Genomic DNA, 22196 nt, shown 5'->3' on the forward strand with positions numbered 1-22196 from the left:
TGTGCAAAATTTCATACTCCTAGAACAGATTTTAACAAATTTTTATTCAACATAGCGATTAAAATTGGGGATGAAAGCCTAATTTCACCAGCTTAGAGGCTGAATTTCCAAAAATCGCTTCTTAGTGCTCACTTATGTCACAAACTACCTATCTTATGTCACTCAAGGAACCTATGTACCAAATTTATATAGTTTTTTTATTTGCAGTATTATGTTTTTGTATATTCAATAAATTTCAAGGAACATAATTTTTGGCGTTTTTTTTAAATTAGTTTAATTAGTAATGCTATGTTTTGAAGGAATGCTAATTTTAGGAGATTTTAGAATTTTATTTTAAATATATTAACTGAGTGTATATTAACATCAGGTATAACAATTGTTATACAAATAAATACGAAAAAATAATTTACAAAATACTAAAAATATATTATTTATAAATTTCCTTAATGATTACAGTTGAGGGTTGGAACCTTTGGTGTTACACATCAGCAAAATAAAAACACTAAATCACCACAATACACCAAAACACTTTTACTTTTACACTGGACGCGCGTTTCGCTAACCATGTTAGCATCATCAGTAGATGATTATAAAAAAAAATAGAAACTATAACTTTTAGTTACTTTATAAACATCTGCTGATGATGCTAATAACATGGTTAGCGAAACGCGCGTCCAGTGTAAAAGTAAAAGTGTTTTGGTGTATTGCGGTGATTTAGTGTTTTTATTTTGTTCCTTAATGAACTAAAAATACCGAATTTTCTTTTTGTAATTTTAGTCGAGTTTCTACGAATTACTGTCAGTTTTGATTTCTGTGTTATTTTTATTACTGTATTCTTATTCAAAATTAATTATTTGGTTTAGAAAAAAAAACTTTTTTAATCCAGCCTATTACTATTTATTTTTCTAGGCACTAGATATGTGGATATTTTTAGATAACCCTCGTATATAAAAAACTGTTTACAGTGGAAAACGATCGATTCCCATATTATTATTTTAGACAAGGAAGGAGGGCATTTCCTTGTCAAGGATTATTATCAATGACTACAGAATACATTTTATTTGCAGCTTTCTAAAATCATTGTGTAAAAGAAGGGGTAAAAGCCTTGTTAGTTCTGGGAGTTTACTGATAGATGGCTACGAGAATTGCATCGCGGGTCTTTCAAAAAATTGAATTTCTATTCTAATTAAGTGGGACAATCACAAGAGCGGTAAACTTATTAGGTTGATAATTCTAATGTTCTTGCGATTGTTCCACTTAATTATAAATTCCAATTTTTGAAAGACCCGCGATGCAATTCTCGTGGTCATCTATCCGTTAACTGTTAGAACTAACTCACGCTGAATAACTAGTTATATAAACAAGGGTAAAGTTAGTAGGTTCAGTTAGTTATTCTATGGGTAAAAGCTTGGGTAAAAAGTAAAGCTTCTATGAGTAAAGCCTTGTTTATATATTAATAAAATATATAACATATTATCAATAATACTATTCTTATTTATAATTATGGTAAAACGATCGATTCCTATATTATCTCTTAGACAATGAGATCTTAGAGAAGGAGTGAGAATATGGCTCAATAAAACATAAAAATTTTAGTACCTTTTATTTGGAAAAAATATATAATATATAAAAAAATATAAAAAATATGGAGCACAGAAGTATAACCTGTACCTATACCTAACATCAATGACTAAAGATTAGTCAGTCATTGCCTAACATTCTCATATCCTTGTTTATATATTGTAACTAGTTATTCGGTGTGAGTTCATTCTGGGAGTTCACTGATAGATGGCTACGAGAATTGCATCGGGTCTCTCAAAAATTTGAATTTCTAATTAGTGGGATAATCGCAAGAACGGTATAAACTTATTAGGTTAATAATTCTCGTTAGTTAATAAGTTTACCATTCTTGCGATTGTCCACTTAACTGGAAATTCAAATTTTCGAAAGCCGCATTATAATAAGACACATTATCCCAGAATTAACTCTAGCTGAATAACAAGTTAATATATAAACATGGCTATACATACACAACACAGTCATTATAGATTTGTCATTGAGGTACATCCATTTTGCTCCAAATATTCCATGAGTAATTTGTGGACGGATTCAGTATTGCAATATATGTATATATAGACTCCCGCTGGCAAGGTTTATGTTTGAGTCGAGACGTTCTTGGGTCAAAATTTCCGTATGTAAGAAGAGTACAATGCGTTAATTATTCGACGAAATCATCAGGAATTTCCTTAATTATGGGTCGATTGGAACCAAACTCGGCATGTGGAAAGAGGAACCCGAATGGAGTCCTCAGACGGACACACAGACCGACGAAAGTAAGAAGAAGTTTCACTTCAAATATCGCATTTTTCGCACTCCAACTCCAACTTAATAAGATCCCTAAGCGATTCACTTCCACACATGTAAGTATCGACCCAAAAGTAAGACTTGCCAGCACGGTATATTATATACTTAATCTTAATATCTTTGTGCATCACAATGTAAATTATATAAATATATGACCTAAAAGTACTATTATATACAAATATTTACTTATTTATAGTTATATCTAGTATAGGGATCTTATTGTATTAGCTATCAAAACTAAAGCTATTAATTTGATCATTGAATGGAAATGTAGCTCTACCGAACTACTTCGGAAATACTCGGGATTTCCTGCAAGCAAACTCGTTTAATTAAGATAGATGTTTTTGATTCATTAGCATACCCATTTGGAAAACTGATTCTGGAGAACTCATGCGCCCGTCACCGCCATTCGAATAAGCCAGAATCCTCATCCTGTAAGTTTTTCCTGGCGTTAGATTAGTCACATATCCTTCTAAACGACTACCAAATGGCACTATTGTATCGTTTGCGGTGCTCAAATCTTGGTCATATTCCCAGACGCGAATCTAAGACAAATGTATTGAATTAGTAATATGTTTTACAAGAATATCATCGCACCTTATAGCCTAGTAATGGTTCTTCTTCCAAGGATGGTTGAACATAACGGTAAACTACTTTTATTGTTGAGGGGTTAATGCCAAATACTCGCACAGACGAGGGCGGCTTTTGTGGGGCTTTTCTGTAAGTACGCTCTAAAAAAAAACGATTTCATTGACATGCGATATGTTAAAGTAAAGCTTGAAATCTTTACCGAGATATTTTTCACTCTCTGGGCCCTCTCCGGCTGAATTATATGCCATAACTTTGACGAAATAATAAGTATCTGGTTGTAAGCCGACAATGAGCGCCGACGGACGAGTTGTCCTTGACAGATAGTATACACTGTCACTTTCGTTTGTGTCTTTCTTCCAGTATTTTATACGATGTCCTATAAGTTTGCCTTTAACCTTCTCTCTAGTCTCGTCGATAGGATCCCAAGAAACATTCAGTGCAGTCGAATTGTACGACATGGCGACAACCAGCTGAGGCGCGACCTGCGGCATGTCTTCAGCAGAATAGACCAGAGCTTCTTCGCTAATAGGCCCTGGCCCGATTTCATTTATCGCTTGCACTTTGACTAGGTATTGAGTGTAATAATATTTCGGTTCAATTTGCACAACTGCAGTGCCAACGTTTCCAAATTCCTCAAGGACGGTACTTTGGAATTCGACTTGTTCCTTGTACCGCTTCCAAAAGACCTTGTAATGGATCCCGGGCGCGTGCTGCTGCTCTGGCCGCAGTGGCGTCCAGGTGACTGTCAGGTCCCCTATCTTCCCACCGCCGCCACCCACGTTGCTTGGGGCTATTCTAGGACGGTCTCTCAAGGTCTGGTACTTTGGACTGGGGGCGGAGTACGGACCGGCACCTAATTCATTCCAAGCGCTTACCCTGAACTCGTAAAAGGCCCACGGAGTCAAGTTCATGTCAACAACAGCTTCTTTCCTCCCTGTATATCTATCTATGTCCCTTGCCCTAACTCCTATTGCCAATACCACCCACGTGGAATTCCAGCTGGTTCTTCCACTGATTGAGTAAGTATAAATTAGCTTTCCATTTGTTGCACCATCGGTCCATTGAAGGGTGAAAGAATTTTTTTGTATAGTTATAACTTGAACTCCCCCAGGGGGTCCGGGAGGGCCTTGGACCACTACGGCGGTCCTGTAGGATATTACTCCAACAGGACTTTGTACAATGCAGTCATAATCTCCTGAATCCGAAAATGTCGAATTGTTTATTCTCAAGTATCCACCATCGACTCTCTGGAAAATAATCATTATTCAGCAAAAGTTTTGATATGATTTAAAAAATTGCAAAGTCACCAGTCTCTCATTAGAATTTTTAGTGTCTATGTCTCTAATTCTTAAGCCATTATGTGCCCAAATGTACGCTATGTCTAACATTTCATCAGTTGTGGCATAACATTGCAGGTCAATGCTTCTACCATTTATTACAGATATAGTTGGTCTAGGTGTCTCTACAATTCTTGGTCCTCCTACAATCAAATCAAGCAAAAACATATTTAAAACTTTTTTTAAATATTAATTTCTTACGTAAAACAATTAATCGTCCTTTAGACTCAGCAATTCCCAATTCGTTACTCGCGATGCAAGTGTAAACGCCTTCATCGTCCCTGGATACGGGACTCAAAAATAGATTGCCATCACTGGACATTCTTCTGTGCCCTCCTTGTCCAATTTCCATGCCATCTTTCCTCCAAACAAATGTTGGACGCGGCGCAGCCTCTGGATTACATCTTATGGTTACATTGCCACCTTCGGCTGCGTATGTTTCCGATTCCAAAGGGTGCTTCTTAAATGATGGCTTGAAAGCTAAAAATTCCAAGAGTTTGTTGGAATACTGGCGCATTCGCCATTTCCTCAAGTACGAATAAACTAACGGAAGGAAGTCGGTCGTTACCTAATACTCTTAGTTGGGCAGAGGAATATCTTGTTTTAAGGGTATTTGCTGCTTTGCATTGGTACATTCCGGGGTCCCTCTCCTCATTCAAATAGCTTATCGTTAACACATTATCCCTAACAAAAATTCTAGCTCTATCTTCTCTATCAAGTGTTAATGGAGCTGGAAAAAAGAATGATCAAACTTGACATTATTGATGCTTGTTTACACTCACATAGTAGTTTCCCATCTTTCCACCAAGTGTAGTTGACATCTGGTATACCAAAGGCTTCACATGTCCATATTAATTCTGCTTTTCTATCAATATGCTTATCTGTTAAGGGAATGGTAAAGTTTGGTTCTGCTTGAATATTTAAAACAACAGAATTTTCAATGCTTTGTTTGTCATTGTATGCTTTACAACTGTATTCGCCTTCATCTTCCACATGAACTTCAGGTATCATTAAGACCCTGTTATAACTAGTAAAGTAGGCATTTCTAGGAAAGGGGCTTCCTTTTCTTGTCCAGTTGTAACTTGGAACGGGGCTAGAAAAAAGCTAATAGTATTTTTCATATACATTTGAGGAGCAGATTTCCAAAACGCATTTTGTCCAAAATTTCAAATATTGACTTTTAGATGGCGCCATATTCTATACTCATATACGCATAATTTACCCGTTCTTGGCCTTTCTAAACGCGTTTTGTCCATGCATGTCAAAGTAACGTAACTCATTATGAATGTCCAGCGTTCTAGTCTAAAATATTGTAATCAAATATTTTGTGGATAGCATTTTTCAACTGAAAAGTATTGATTTAAAGTTGTTTTTGTTTATAAAATATGGAGTATGAACATGTTTTTTGAACGACCTTTTGAAATTCCACTCCTCGTTTCATCAACCAACTTACTATCCAAAGGCTATGCACTCTAATCTGACTTCTTTTCCTGCAATTGGTGCTTCGGGGAAAGCTTTTGGGAAATTGTTTGCAAATTTTAAAGTTTGGTAATTAGCTACAATGTTAAATTAATCGACTATAAAATTAATACTCAGCTGTATATTATATGTAGTACTCACAATGTGGATTCACCCTCAAAGGAAAAAAGGGACCATTTCTACCAGAATCAGAAAATTCTGACTGTACACTGCAACTATACTTAGCTCTGTCAATAGTTTCTAAAGCCGAAAAATAAAGTGAACCATCATAGGACACAAATACTCTTTGATCTTCTTCAACAAAATTTGGAAAGTAATCTCTTGACCAGGAATATTTAATATCTGGGAAATGATTGGGTGGATCACAGAAAATTGTTTTTCCCCAGTTCAAGTCTCCAACTTCTGGACTACGCTTTAGAATAAATTCCAAAATAAAACCAAAATTCAAACTGACACTCTCTGATATTATTGTCCCAAACTTGTTTGAGGCACGGCAGTGATATGTTGCTCTGTCTTTTCTTTGCTGGGGATCATGAATAATTAATTTACCTCCACTAACTGTGTATCTACTGTCAGTTAGTGGATCAATTCTTTTTGGAATCAACATATCATTTTCATAATCTTCTCTGTACCAATTATATGTTGGTGTTGGATAACCACCAGCTAAGCAACTGAGACTTACATCATTATATAGAGTTCTTTTAGAACCATCAAAAATTGCTTCTTTTGGTTGCTCTATAAAATAAGGTCCTCTTGGAATTCTTTCAGGGTCAGTTATTTCCGTCCCATAGGTATAGTCTCTGTCAGCAGTTCTCAGTCTTTGAACATCATTTATTGCAGATTTGCAAATAAATGATAGTGGCTCATCGCCCACTACTGGTTCTAAAATCCAGTGCATAAGTTTCTTTGAAAATTTATAAACAAGAAAATCAGTGTCAGGAGCTCCATATCTAGAGTGACTGTCGTCATCCCAGATAATAGCATTTTCCATATTAGGAAATGGACTTGCATCGGGATTGGAATAAAAGTTTGCTGAAGTTTGATGTGCTCCAATGTACCATCGACGATGTTGAGGATCAAGCCTGTTTAATTGCTGTACCAAAAAACTATGCTCATCTACACTATTCAGAGAAACCAAATCTATTGGTGTCCTTTCTGAAGCACTTGGATCACCCGAGTATGTCTAGAAATAAATCTTATAAGTAAATGATATACAATTAAATAGGTAAATTCAAAATATACTTGACACAGTCTTCTGGCTTCTGTATAAGGCCTTAATGGTGATTTGTTGAATTTATAACAGAACTGTTGAAACTGAACCCAATTGTCTGGACATCTTAAGTCGTCATTAAAATAGAAACCAGGGTAATAAGGATAATCTGAATTATACTCAGAGTCAAAATTGCTATATTCAATTGAATTTGGGTTTAAATTTTGCAAATCGGCTTGGGTTAAATAAAATAACCAAAAACATAATATGGCCAACATTTTCTCTTAACTATACTACGACCATTTATTGAAAATCTAAAAAATATATAAGCAATGGTATTGGAAAATACTAGGAAAATAGCAAACGGTATATTTACATAATGCATTACTAACATAACCTTTATGTTAGTAATGTTTCTAGCCAAAGTTCACACAAAAAAATAAATACTTCGTTTTAAATATATAGTAATTAAATTATAAAATATAATTTAAACGAACAGATATTTAAATACAAGGTATTTTTAAATACCAAAGTATAAACAAACGGTGCAGTGGGAGTGGCAACTGTGGTGGCAACTATTATCATATTTGATATAGGTTTTCAGCCATCATTTGGCAGAGTTATCCCACCAATCGTACTAATAATACTTTGTCTTGCTGACTTACCTGAAACTTATCAGTCAAAGATAAATAAATCAGTGAAAAAATAAAACACCATTCATTTCAAACACTTTTAATACGTATCTGATTCATTTAACACAAAATTTTAAATTGTGTTTTAAATATATGAGAAAATGTCAACAATAATGACACATGAATGACACCATAGAATGACACTATGACCACCAGACTGTGACTATAGTTTCTAAATTTCTACTCTTTATGACTAGGGTTGGCGATCATATAGCGATATATGTTTTAACTGGCAAATTATTGGGCGAATACAAACATATTGAATATTCGTAATTTTTTATAATAAAATATTGGTAATGGTGTGGATCCGGTGGCTGACCTTGAAACGAGTTTTTGCTGCATATAGTCTTAGACACTAAGCAAGCGCACATCGTCGATGTTGCCAGATTGCAAGTTATTTTGGAATTATTTTCAGTAGAAAACAAATATGTGCTTTTCAGTGTTTTTTTGTCAACATATACCGTATGATCGAAAAAACGGCGTCCAGTTGTCTGGGAAATGACGATTGAGGATATTTTGCTCTATATTATTATGCTCTAGATTATTATGCTCGTTTAAAAAGTGTTTTATTAAAAATTCGGGAAATTAAAAGGGACGTGTCCAAGTTTTTTCTTTTTTTTTTTAATTTTTATATGCTGTAGCTCTATGTCATGTTCATAATAGGTTTTTGTTAACATTCCATCAAAACTACGTAATTTTAAAATTGTAGAATCAGCTTCAGCAACATTAACAGTTACCTTGTTTAATTCTGCTTATACATATATTGCATTAATTTTTCTGCTACTTTAAGATTTCTCTATTCTTACCTTACACCTAATTTATGTGATTTTCTTAGCATATATGATTTATAAACCATATTTTTCCTAATGGAAGGATATGGAACAGGATATGCAAAATTAAGATATTTTAACATTTATTTTCCAGACAAAAGCATAATATAGTATTAAGATTAAGACATAACAAATATTATAAGAAAGATCTTAATATAAATCACAAACTAACTAAGTCTTAATTTGGTCTTGTATAAACATAGGTATAAAACTAATAAGATCAAAACTCAACCTTCACCATATTGTCAAGATTTGGCATTATAAGAAACAAGAAATTACAGTAAATTAAGAAAAGAATATCAAAGTACACGATATTAAATACTGTATTGTATTCTATGACACAAACCATCTCCCTTCTAAAGAGAAAAAGATAAAACATAAGCTTATTCAGCTTATTTTAGTCTTATCACCACACTCTTCGATAAAATATATGTCTAAAATTGCTATTAATCTGCTAACTTGATATTTTTAAGAAATTATGATTCAAACATTATAATCAAAGTACATTATAGGTAAAATGTTACCTCTATCTCATTGACGTGTATATTGTTCTATAAGACTCGTCATGGTAGTACTTCAATACATCAATACATATAATCAAAACTATTGTTGCCTGTAAATAACTAGAAATTAAATAACTTGAAAGAAATAAAATAATTCTAGTAAGTTTAAAACCATTAAGAAAAAATCCGTAAATGATAATTTTTAATTCTAATGTAAATATATATAATAAATGTTATCATTAGTACAATTTTATATATTCATTATACTTTCATTTCACAATCTTCATTATCCTTCTTACCTTAATTTTGGATATCCAGATAAATTGTATTATTATTGATTAACACTCAAAAAGAAATTTTTCAACTGCAAATAATTTGAAAATAAACTGCAATTTGGCAACATCCACGATGTGCGCTTGCGTAGTATCGATGATCAAATGCAGCAAATATGGGCTTCAAGGTCAGCCACCGGATCCACACCTTTACCAAAATATTTTATTCTAAAGGCATTCGAATATGTCTTAACTCGTTATATCTAAAAGTAAAAGTAGTATATCATATATCCGAAAATTTAAATCCGAAAAATTAAACTTTTTATATTGTAACATAATTATAACTTTTAAATTTGTAAAAATATTATTTATTTGAAGGTCCATGAATATACTATATGATCGATAAAAAAAAGGCGTCAGTGATGGCTATGAAATCAAGATAGCTGTCATTTTATATGTAAAATTATATGGGGAATAAAGAAATAAATTGGGATAGTGTGTGGCATGGTTATTTTAATAACAAAATTGTCGTACAAACACGCATTTTACCCCAGTTCAGCTCCAGTTTCTTTAAAGGGATGCGCGAGTGCAGTTTCTAATTCGTCTCCATGGTGGTCTCCCTTTTTATTCTTGTCTAAGATTTTAGGCATGGCGCGCGAGGCGCGCTCTGAAGTTATGTAGCGGTGGTGAGGCAAAGGAATGGCGTGGCACTTGGTCGATTAACTGGCGCTTTTTCAATTCAGTTTTTTCTAGTGATTAAAGATGTAAAATTTTGCATGGGTGGTAATATGGACTTATTTTTGTATCATTTATCTTTAGTTATTTGGTAAAACAGAAAGAAATATAAACTTTAAATATAATATTTACATCATATTATCTCTATTACACCTCTTACAAAGGGAAAATTATTCATAATATCAATACACTAGTTTATTAACGTAGTTTTCATGTAGTTAATGAACAGGAAAGACGTAGTTTTTGAAGAAAAACTACACGTAGTTAATCAGGTAAATTACGTCTTAATCGGACTACTTCCCATTAACCCTAGTCTTAACTCGTTATATCTAAAAGTAAAAGTAGTATATCCTGATATCCGAAAATTTAAATCCGAAAAATATTAAACTTTTATATTGGTAACTTTTAAATTTTAGTAAAAATAAATATTATTTATTTGAAGGTCCATGAATATACTATATGATCGATAAAAAAAAGGCGTCAGTGATGGCTATGAAATCAAGATCATTTTATATGTAAAATTATATGGGGAATGTAATCGATGTTCATTTCCAAGCTAACTGGACGCCGTTTTCTTCGATCATACGGTATTTTCTGCCTGAAAGATTTATAACAAATTATAATAATGAAATAAAATAAAGAAATAAATTGGGATAGTGTGTGGCATGGTTATTTTAATAACAAAATTGTCGTACAAACACGCATTTTACCCCAGTTCAGCTCCAGTTTCTTTAAAGGGATGCGCGAGTGCAGTTTCTAATTCGTCTCCATGGTGGTCTCTTTTATTCTTGTCTAAGATTTCAGAAATGGCGCGCGAGGCGCCGCTCTGAAATTATGTAGCGGTGGTGAGGCAAAGGAATGGCGTGGCACTTGGTCGATTAACTGGCGCTTTTTCAATTCAGTTTTTTCTAGTGATTAAAGATGTAAAATTTTGCATGGGTGGTAATATGGACTTATTTTTGTATCATTTATCTTTAGTTTAATGTAAATTCATAAAAGAAAAAAAATGTAAGTCTTTAATGGTTTATATATTTTAAATGTACGTTAATTTTTCTACAATTCTCGAAGTTTTTATAATTTTATCGCTATGTTTACTATTTTCTGGTATAATACCATACGATCGAAAAAAACGGCGTCAGGAGTGGCTTGGGAAATGAAGATTGCTGTTATTTTGTACGTAAAATTATAGGAGGAATGTCATCGATCACTTAATTTCAAGCCAATTGAACCTTAATTTTCGATGGTACAGCATAAATTGAAAGCTCTTAACTCATACAAATAAACTTCTAAATTTGACACCATTCATTGACATAATATGTAGGTATATTTTAGAGCTGTTAATAAAAATATCCAATGAATAACGTCAAAATGTGGCTAAATAAAACTAAATCACCAAACGTTTTTTTTACTATAAACGGATAAGTAAGTATTGTCAAATAACAGTCCTCCTTATAATGCCCTAAAAATATTCTATAATGCTCCCAACATCATCCTTGTATTATCTAGAAATATCCTAAATAATCGTAAAAGGTTTGCCTAGGGATGTCTTGAAGATGCCTTTTTTTGTCCCACTTGGATATCCCATAAATATCCTCCTCTGGTTTTTGGATATCCCTAAGATATTTACTATATCTTTGGTCGATATCCTCAAGATATCTATAGGATTGTGTTGTGTTATATGGGAACCATAATGAAAAATCGTGCTACTAACAATATTACTTGTTACAGTCACAATCACAGCATTTTAGTTTAAAGAAAGGACTAAAATAGAAATTTTTTTCATGCAAATAATCATAAAAACTCGTGATTTTATTCCGGATCTTGTTAAAACTACTCTTATGGCTATGGCTGCTGTACTACTATGCGTAGGATACTATATAAATAAATAATTTCAGTTTCTAATAACGCTTTATGTTTATAATACTATAGATAATACTTTTTGAGACAATGGGGAATTGAGACAATTTAATTTGAGAAACTGTGGATTTTTTTTAAGAAAATGGTGAAAGCGCTGCATTCGCCATTTTCTCAAAAAGTATTAGTAATGAGGCAACCAATAAAACACTTACTATTATATTTTAATTAATTTATTTATTTATTAATAAAAACCTGTGGAATTCTGAAGCGATCTCAAAACAAAGAATTAAAATATGAAATAGATATAGGCATATGGGCATATTCATATTTTTAGTTTGGTTTGGTTTGGATAATAAGATTGCATATATGTATAGACTTTTTGGAGCAACTTTTTTTAAAAGGCCAGAAGATGAAAAATATCGATACTGATTTTAATTATCCTACCTCTTATGCTTCAAACAGTTTCTAATTGAGATGGCTTTATTTATTCTCCCCAACACTAATAAAAACATGTTAGCTGATAGTAGATATATAGTAGTAGTATGATAAAAATGTTATCATCCCTTTAATACTCCACATGTGAAAGAAATGTCATATAATCGAGCTGGCTTTAATATTTTTTCTATAATACCTACCCTCTTTATTATGATTAGAAAGACTTATAACTGAGTTATCTTAAATGATCCTACCTTGCTTAATACTGTACGTATTGATTAATTATTGTCGTTTTTGACCATTCGAGAGTAAATTCAGAGACTCTGTGCAACATTTCAGTTCAATCGGATACTTTACTTTTTGGCTGTAAAAAATGGGAAGATATGTACGATCGGACTGAAATTTTGCTATGTCTTAACTCCTTATATCTAAGGGTAGTATATAGCCGAAAAATTATACTTTATAGATAACTATACTACTATAAGTAACTGTAAATATGTAAAAAAATATTATTTATTTGCTAGAGATCCATGAATATATTACTGCCTGAAAGATTTATAACAAATTATGGAAAAAAATAAAGAAATAAATTGGGATAGTGTGGCATGGTTTTTTAATAGCTAAATTATCGTACAAAGTACAAACACCGCATTTTACCCCAGTTTCTTCAAAGGGATGCGCGGGCGCAGTTTTCTATTCGTCTCCATTTAAGAGAGAAATTAATTTTACGTGAAAGCTTGCTACACGATATAATTAAAGCTTAACAATAATTTAGCTCTTCAAATAGTCAATGTAACATTAGACACTTTTTCTTAAATAGCGGAAGACATAATAATAAAATAATAATCTTAGAAAAAAAGTGAAACGATGTCAAACTTGGCAATGCTGTAACGCACCCTTTTTAGGGATCCTAAGCGCATTGGTCCAAGGATCGCCTCGCCGAATTTCCATTATGCGGGAGAAAGGTTTCGAAAACGTCTAGAACGCTTTATTCGAATTAATAAATGCCATAGCTGGCCGAAAAAATGAGGAGCACTAGCTCTGAACTGCTCCTAGACCACCAAGAGGAGCTCCGCAAACGCAAAATTAAGGTAAGTCGTTTTTATTTATAGGTCAGCTGATTCTAATTCAATGCGGGCCAAATTCTTTATTACGGTAACTCGGTCATCTAGAGCTAAATATCCTTTAATTTAATTACCATTTGGCGTTATAGAAATAAACGAAAGGGGCTAAATAAACGCTTTGTAATATACATTTTTTTGCTAAATAGGTTAGCCTTTAAATCAATGATTTATTACCTAGGTATATATATATATATATATATATATATATATATATATATATATATATATATATATATATATATATATATATATATATATATATATATATATATATATATATATATATATATATATATATATATATATATATATATACCTAGGTAATAAATAATATATATATATATATATATATATATATATATATATATATATATATATATATATATATATATATATAATCATATTTTACATGGCCTAAAGTCAACAATAATTATTGTTCAGTAAATTCATATACGTATATTTAATCAGTCGAGTCCCAAGAGATTTTTCGCATTTTTTGAGTAAATAAAGTTAGAACGAGTTCTAAATACATAATTAGAATCTAGTGAACAGGACATAATAATACAAATAGAGCGCGAGTAGTAAATAACAGTTCATATTTTCCTGCATATAGAAGATAAAATGAAATTCGTTTGAAACGATATAGGCTGTAAGTTATTAACGGGTCATATGTTACAAAATATACTCAGTTGTTTTTTGTTGTTTTCATTTTGCAGTAAATTGATGGCTGACTCGAGTATTTTGCAGGAGCTGGCCTTGGCGAAAAAAGCTCAGTCACGGCAGCAAGGGGCTCGAAGCTGTCGTGAGCAGGCCCTTTTTTATGCCACAAGTCTGCTCGCTGTGCTAGCTATGGCCGCTGGCTCCTCTCTACTTTTCTTAGTGCCCCTTTACGTGGATCCAGCCATTTCGACACTAGCCAGTGACTTCGTTACCGAGCCTGTTACTTGTATCACTACCAGAGTTGAACAGCTTACAGGTACATCCTCTATCTATTTCCAATAGATGGTAACTCTTTGAATTGTCCAAAGGTTTCCGCTTTATTGCAACTCTTCGCACAAATGTAACCACTTTTTGCAGTAGTCTTTAGAGCATCCTTACTTAAGTAGGTACTTAATTTACTCTTGTTAATTTGGCGTTTTATCAAAAAAATTGATATTACATTAAATGAATTTGGTATGGGTTAAAACTGTCTTTGTTCTTTGGTCTAGGCTTAGCTAATTGTTCATGGAGTTCATGCCGCGAAGGCTGTACCAGCGATGCTTATCACTGTACCCATATTTACGTCAGCTATAATGCCACTGTACCAGGGCTAAACAATACCGAGGAAGCCATTCTTTTAGTCAACATAAAAGGCTGTGGTTATCCGCCAAAAATACGATGTGCTAATTTTTCTGGTACATTTGGAGAAGAAGGTACCGAATTTCCTTGCTTCCCTTCCAAGCAAAATGGCACCGTCGTATTGACAAATTACATCAAAGATGAACAGGTGAGCTGAATTTTATAATATCGTAATTATTATGGCATGAATTTTATTGCGCATTATCAGAGGATATACAGGGTGTTTCTTAATGACATGCTAATATTTAAGGGGGTGATTCTTGAGCCTATTCTACGAAAAAAATTTCATATTAATGTATGTCCTAATTTTTTTCATAATAACTCTGATATTATTATCGTTATCTTGATGAAACTTGATACACGTTTCCTATATCCATCAAGATGTTTTTTATGTACAAAAATATTTATTTATTTTAACCAGTACCGTTCATACGGGTTTTATAATAAATATTTTTGGAGAAAAAAGTGGTACGCCACTGACTTGTTTTAAAATAAATATTATTTTAAAAATCTCTATTGGCTGGAAGTGGAAAGAAATTAAAAGATACAACAAAATATTTTTTTGTGTATCAAAAAATGCACCTTGATGCATAGAAAACCTGTATCAAATTTCATAAAAATATCTATAAGTATATGTAATAACATCAGAATTATTATGAAAAAGGTTTATTTCAGAAAATTTTATCACCCTGTATCTCAAAACTTAAGATGTTTAGGACATACATTCATATGAAGTTTTTTTCTTAGAATAAGTCCAAGATTCACCATGACATTAAGGAACACCCTGTATATAATAAAATGGTAAAATTGAATCCAAATTTTCATAATTTTTTTTGTTTCGTAGTAACTTTCTTAGTACATATATGTCATGTGTATTATTTATTAACATACTTTTTGGTATAAATGAGCATATTATGATATTTTTTGCGTTGTCTGTTCTAGATAGCAATCATCATCCACTATTTTGCCGTTCCCTTTGTGGTAACCCTCGCTACGTCGGTAGCGTTGTGCGTAATGCATTGTGACTGCACTTGTACCCCAGCCCAGAGGCGTACCATGAGGTCACGTAGGCCCCCCCGAATACCACTGAGGTCTGAGTATAGTGATGGGTCGCTCAGTTTAGGACTGCAACCGGCATTTTCCTAACCTACGTAGATATTTTTTATATTCTCGTTTGATTGAGAGATTTAAATGTTGTTCTTCACATCGCGACCAGTGGTGACCCCTCTAGCAATATAGATATATTTTACAATTTTTTCTGTAATTACCAGATAAGGAGACTATATTCTATTTTTCTTTCCTTAGGACTGTTTTAATAATTGGTAAAATTTAGAATGGAGAAATAGTATAAGGCCATCCGTGTTAAATTTGATTAAAAAAATATAGTTAAAGTGTGATAGATTATAAATAGATACAACGCATATACTTATAGTGAAAGAATCGTAATGTTATCAAATTTTGTCAAAAGAAAAGTTAGAAGAGTTTTTCATAAAGATTGTATTTTTATAAAAAGTTTATATTGATTTTTGTTGATATGATATGTTACACATATGAAGCTATTAAGTTGTAGGAAGCATAGATTTTAAAATCTAATAACGTCGTTAGAAGTGTTGATTTTTGTATTAAATTTTATATTAAATTATATTAATGAAACCTATGATAGTCCTTATATTTATATGAATAAATGAATATAATATATATATATATATATATATATATATATATATATATATATATATATATATATATATATATATATATATATATATATATATATATATATATATTTTTTTTTTGTGGATATAATTATACAGTCAAAAAGAAGCTTTTTTTATGAGGAATGCAGTGCTGTACCAAAGTTTACAGATTTAAAATAATTCTCTAAATTTGGGCTGTACTCAGATTTAGTGTGGCACTATTAGATTATTCATGAGAAATTTCTAAAACCCCTTAATAACTATATAGTATTGACAGGTATATTAAAAATCCTGGCAAACGTTCGTTTACTTTTTAGTCACTGGACAAATTAAAATTTAAGATAGGTATGTAATCAGCACCAATACATATACTAAGTAGTATATTTATTATTTTAAATTAATTTGAAAACGAAAAAAATCTGTTGTCGAAAGAAACGAATAACCTGTAGAGTGTAGACCATAGAAAAGGATCTGTAGATTTCAGTGAATGATACTTTTACCAGTAATTAAAAGAGAGTAAGTTTGTCGCGCAGTTGGCCGTCACGTCCCGTCCCGTTCCGGCCCGTCAAAATGCGGATTAGGATTAAAACCATGCAAATGAATAGACTACCGCACGTCACGTAACGGCCCGTCACGGCACGGAACGGCGAATCGGCGAACATTCATTTACACGGTTTTAATCCTATCCGCATTTTTTGACGGGACGGGACGGGACGTGACCGCCAAGTGCGCGACAAATTTTGTGTGAAGTGTATTGCAGATCGTTGATCAAGATTGTTAAATTTCGTTGATTAAATATGTTGATTTATTATAGTCCTTTTACAGTAATCATAGAAAAAAATATTAGAGCACTTTTTAAAGTATTATATAAAAGAACTATTCCGATATATCGTTAATTTCTTTAGATATATTTATTCATATATGGAAACAAAATATAGATACTAAAGTATATCAATATATTTTAAAAAATATATCGATATACCCTTGCCATCCCTACTATACGAATCTTTCTGTTTTTACGGTTGGTGAAGCCGGTAGCCGGGAGTGTGCCAACTTAGGGAAGTTTTCCCCCATATTTAAAGAAGTAGAAACAGTTTTTTTTAAATATAATTGATATCTATGAAATGATTGATAATAAAATATTAAATGTCAAAAGTGTCCATTCTAAACGTGTTAATTTCTAATATTAGTTCTTGGCTGAAGGTGATTTAGCAGAATTTATGAATTTAATTTAGCAGGTCATTTTAGTGGAAAAGTTTTCGAATGGTTGGCGACAATGGGTAACGAGACAAAAGATGATATGGTTGCCGGTTTTTGTTTGACAATTGTAAATATGTTTTAAGAATTTATTTATGAATTTGGGTGTATTTCTAATAACTTTACAACTAAATACAAAACATTTGTATTTAAGCACTTAGAATTGAATATATTAAAGATAAAGGAGCACAATAAACATGATTTCGATAGGGCCTAAAATGGATGGAGGTCCAAGCACCAAATATTTTGAATCAACAGAAACTTTAAATGCCTTAGAAGGCACTAAAAATTGGCTTCAAAAAAATGCTAAAAAGGTATTTGATTTAGATTAGTTATGAATATTACAAACAAATAGATCTTAATGTTTATAGTACATAAATAACGACCCAATAACCAACAAGTCAATTTCACAAACAGTTGTACAGCTTTTGCAGTTTCAAGAAGACTTTTTAGGGAAAAAAACGCAAAAGCCTCCTATGACTCGATTACCTGTACGTAATATTTTAGATGTTATGTTTGTTTAAGTTAGAATTTTAAAATTGTTTCTATACCTTGCATAGATGAAATATTTTCTCGATTTCAAACCTGGTGGAGGTTTATGCCACTTGTTAGCTGCAGCTTATAAGTTTAAAATGGACCATGGCTGGAGGAAGTTTGAAATTCCATCTGGAAAGGTACGTGTACAGCATGTTTATTCTCGATGTTGTGTTTTTGTTAAAAAAGAGTGTCTGTTTTGCTAATCATTTCAGAATATATCAAAGCTTGATAAAGTTTTTGAGATGTTTCAATCTATGGAAAAAGCGTTGATACAGAACAAATTGTACAGTGTTCCTTTAATTTATATAAATCCAAATATTGACAAGGCAGTTGCTCAGAAAGTTAAAGATATTGTAAGAAAACGTAATGGTCAAGTTTTGGAAACAGAAGAAAATGCAACACATATACTGTACAATACGGCCGATGCTCCTGTTGAAGAATATGGAAGACCCGTTATAAAACGTGACAAAATGGTCTTGATGCACTGGTATTATTTTCCAGATTCGTTTGACACCTGGGTGAATTTAGAAACAGTAGGCTTAGATGGCATGCCAGTAGACAGTCCTAGTCCTCATTCTGGACCATGGCGGGTAACCTACACTTGGGTCTTTGATACTGATCAGTATAATGAGTGGATGTCAGAAGAAGACTATGAGGTAGATGAGTTAGGAAGGAAAAAAATACATCCTCGGCTAATGTCAGTAGAAGACTTGATGAATCCATCTGAAGATCGTAATAAGAAAAAGCGCGAGAGTAAAAGAAAAAGGTCTCCGTCCCCTCCCTCAAAATTAGGCAAAAGAAAAAGTGGAAGAAGTCCTGCTGTAGGCAAAAAGAGTAGCAAAGATGATGAGGAAGATTTAACCAAGGACATGGAAGATCCTGTTCCAGAACCTAACATTGTGGAAGTCATTCCTTCTCCCAATGGCCAGCCAGTCACAAAGAAAGATCATGAATTACAACCCCTCAAAGGGGGATCTATTGCAGAGCTTGAGGAGGGAGAAGACAAGGGAGAGGAGAACTCTCAGACAGGTAAAACCAGTGAGAGCAATATCCAGGATGATGGACAGGAGGATAATGTAACAGAACAAACTCATCATATAGTAATTCCTTCTTATTCAGCCTGGTTTGATTACAACTCAATCCATGAAATTGAGAAAAGAGCTATGCTGGAATTTTTTAATGGCAGAAATAAGTCAAAAACGCCTGAAATATATCTTGCCTACAGGTAATATGTTGAACCATTATGATTTTTATCAGTCCGCCTTCTCTATTTAATTCACATATTTTCTTCCAGAAATTTTATGGTTGACACCTATAGATTAAATCCAACTGAGTATATAACTAGCACAGCTTGCAGAAGAAATTTAGCTGGAGATGTCTGCGCTATAATGAGGGTTCATGCATTTCTAGAGCAATGGGGTCTTATAAATTATCAAGTTGATACAGATTCGAGGCCTACTACAATGGGACCACCGCCGACTTCTCATTTTCACATCCTTTCTGATACTCCATCGGGCTTGCAGCCTGTCAACCCACCTAAAACACCACAGCCCAGCGCAGCTAAAACTTTACTCGACCTGGAAAAGCCTCACGAAATAAGAAAACACGAAGGTCCAGAACCATTGGCCAGTTTTGGCTTAAAATTGGATCAGTATTCCAAGAAACCAGCTGTCCTCAGGAATAAAAATGCTGCCTCGCTGACCCGTGATTGGACAGAGCAAGAAACGCTTCTTTTGCTTGAAGGTAATATGGAAATATCTTTTTTTGCCAGTTGCAATATTTAGATATATGTTAACAGGTCTGGAGATGTATAAAGACGATTGGAACAAGGTTTGTGAACATGTGGGTTCCAGAACACAGGATGAATGTATCTTACATTTTCTGAGGTTGCCAATAGAGGATCCATATTTAGAAGACCCAGAGGCAGGAGGTGCTCTCGGCCCATTGGCTTATCAACCCATTCCATTTAGTAAGGCTGGAAATCCCATCATGTCAACTGTAGCCTTCTTAGCTTCTATTGTTGATCCACGGGTAGCAGCCGCTGCAGCCAAGTCCGCTATGAATGAATTTGCCAGTATTAAAGACGAAGGTAAGTAATTTTCCTCTCTCCTACGAGAAGCCCCCTTGTACAATAATAATTCTTAAACAGTGCCTGCGGCTGTAATGGATGCCCACTTAAAAAATGTAGAGGCCTCATCTGCAGAAGGGAAATATGACCCATCAGCAAATTTAGCTCTAACAGGAATAGCTGGTACCGCCCCTGAAAAGGAGGACGATGACCGCTTGAAGAGAGAAGACAAAGACGGTGACAAGTCCGCGGAAGAACAGCAGAAACCTGGAGAAGGCCAAGATGAGAGAGGCGAAAAGGTATTTAGCACTAGTTTGGTGTTTTGATTTGTTGCGATTTATGTTACACTTTACTCTAGCTTAAGGCTGAAGCTGACGGTGAAAAAGATGAGAAAATGGATACTGGGGATGTTAAGACGGAGAAAGTGGTGAAAGACAGCGAAATGCAAAGCGCAGCAGCGGCGGCACTTGCAGCCGCAGCCGTCAAGGCCAAACACTTGGCCGCGGTGGAGGAAAGGAAAATCAAATCTCTGGTAGCTCTGTTAGTCGAGACTCAAATGAAAAAATTGGAAATCAAATTGCGCCACTTCGAGGAACTAGAAACGACGATGGAGCGAGAGAGGGAAGGTCTCGAATACCAACGGCAACAGTTGATCACGGAGAGGCAACAGTTTCACTTAGAGCAGCTCAAAGCTGCGGAATTCAGGGCCAGACAGCAAGCCCATCAAAGGTACCATTTCAAGGCTTATACGTGCTTGATAAAACGTGATTTGTGATTTTTGGTTTTAGATTACAGGCAGAGCAAGGCCAGTGGCCAGGCCAACAGGTGCCCTCGTCGGGACAAAGTGATGGCTCAAATTCGAGCGATACCGGTGCCAGTACCACGCCCACACCTCCATCGCCTCAAGCGTCGGCAGTAAATTCCCCTCAGGCCGCACCCCATCACCATATTGAGTAATTTATTTATTGATTGCAATAGTGATGGGCGTGACATCAAGTGATAACAGAAACAAGTCTGAAACGCTGTTAGGTCATGTCTATCATAAGTAATAAAATATCAAGAGACTTTACTATCAGCGCTGTATAACAATATTAAGGTTGTACCTGTATAAAAGGGACTTCACGAATGCGACAGGAACGGAGATTTTCTTGATCAAATAAATTACCCAAGGTAGTTTAAAATCTCGCTGATACTTTAGTCTCGCGGACACATTATATACTATTATTTTTTATTGGTATTTTCTATTTACCCTTTATATCAGCTGTAAGTTTTATTTAGAAATATTTTCAAGAAAAAAATTATACTTCATGTAAAGATATATGTAGCTCTGAATTAAATACTTTTTACCTATGAAATAAATAATACATATTTTACCAACACCAATACCCTTATTTATTACGCCGTTCCGCTTTTTCTAGGATAATGTGCATCCGCATCCTAGAAAAAGCGGAAAGGCGTAACGACCTTGAATAGATTTCCACTAATTCTATTGGCTGAAATTTTTCACGATGAATTTGACAGATGAAATTTTTCACAAATGAATGTTTCAGCCAATAGAATTGCTGGTAATCGATACAAGATCTAGAATCTGTAGAATTATATGGGGAATGTCATCGATCGTAATTTACAAGCCAACTGGACGTCGTTTTTTTTCGATTATCCGGTACAATAATGAATCTAGCCAATTCCCTTCACACCTGCTTACGGATTCAATGAATAATGTAATTTTTAATATTCATTTGTGAAATAGTCATTTCCAAACAAACAAGACGCCGTGTTTTTCGATCATACAGCATATATGTATATACACTTTTAAAACATATGTTATTACATTATTATTTTTTTAATTATACATTATACACACGTTAAT

General features: G+C 33.6%; 3 protein-coding genes across 9 annotated transcripts; 2 read left to right on the forward strand and 1 right to left on the reverse strand.

Annotated features, from left to right (window-relative positions):
- Positions 1-1596: 1596 nt before the first annotated feature.
- Positions 1597-7866, reverse strand: LOC115887180 (contactin). Of its 2 annotated transcripts, none has more exons than XM_030906525.1 (12): positions 7647-7866; positions 7014-7295; positions 5913-6954; positions 5746-5848; positions 5075-5385; positions 4861-5022; positions 4494-4772; positions 4263-4435; positions 3155-4202; positions 2962-3095; positions 2726-2909; positions 1597-2673 (listed from the first exon to the last, which is right to left on the reverse strand). In XM_030906525.1, exons 2-12 carry the CDS (start codon positions 7257-7259, stop codon positions 2567-2569), a joined length of 3789 nt encoding a protein of 1262 aa, XP_030762385.1. In that variant the 5' UTR covers positions 7260-7295; positions 7647-7866; the 3' UTR covers positions 1597-2566. The 2 variants fall into 2 exon arrangements, with proteins under 2 accessions (XP_030762385.1, XP_030762386.1); XM_030906526.1 differs by lacking the exon at positions 7647-7866 and adding an exon at positions 7358-7450.
- A 3140-nt stretch (positions 7867-11006) lies between these two features.
- Positions 11007-16425, forward strand: LOC115887181 (protein tipE). 4 transcript variants are annotated; one of them, XM_030906528.1, is made up of 5 exons: positions 11007-11021; positions 13211-13396; positions 14177-14405; positions 14638-14915; positions 15710-16425. In XM_030906528.1, exons 2-5 carry the CDS (start codon positions 13331-13333, stop codon positions 15911-15913), a joined length of 777 nt encoding a protein of 258 aa, XP_030762388.1. In that variant the 5' UTR covers positions 11007-11021; positions 13211-13330; the 3' UTR covers positions 15914-16425. The 4 variants fall into 4 exon arrangements, with proteins under 4 accessions (XP_030762388.1, XP_030762389.1, XP_030762387.1 ...); XM_030906529.1 differs by lacking the exon at positions 11007-11021 and having other exon boundaries at positions 12109-13396; positions 14146-14405; XM_030906527.1 differs by lacking the exon at positions 11007-11021 and having other exon boundaries at positions 12109-13396.
- A 1240-nt stretch (positions 16426-17665) lies between these two features.
- On the forward strand, positions 17666-21706 carry LOC115887122 (SWI/SNF complex subunit SMARCC2-like). 3 transcript variants are annotated; one of them, XM_030906453.1, is made up of 10 exons: positions 17666-17791; positions 17876-18035; positions 18093-18212; positions 18282-18395; positions 18471-19483; positions 19553-20001; positions 20057-20347; positions 20408-20625; positions 20685-21055; positions 21115-21706. In XM_030906453.1, exons 2-10 carry the CDS (start codon positions 17919-17921, stop codon positions 21281-21283), a joined length of 2862 nt encoding a protein of 953 aa, XP_030762313.1. In that variant the 5' UTR covers positions 17666-17791; positions 17876-17918; the 3' UTR covers positions 21284-21706. The 3 variants fall into 3 exon arrangements, with proteins under 3 accessions (XP_030762313.1, XP_030762312.1, XP_030762314.1); XM_030906452.1 differs by having other exon boundaries at positions 17730-18035; XM_030906454.1 differs by having other exon boundaries at positions 17730-18035; positions 18483-19483.
- The last annotated feature ends 490 nt before the right edge of the window (positions 21707-22196 follow it).

This window comes from Sitophilus oryzae, unplaced genomic scaffold (assembly GCF_002938485.1).
Source record: "Sitophilus oryzae breed Bouriz unplaced genomic scaffold, Soryzae_2.0 scaffold_552_pilon_pilon, whole genome shotgun sequence".
NCBI lineage: Eukaryota > Metazoa > Arthropoda > Insecta > Coleoptera > Curculionidae > Sitophilus > Sitophilus oryzae.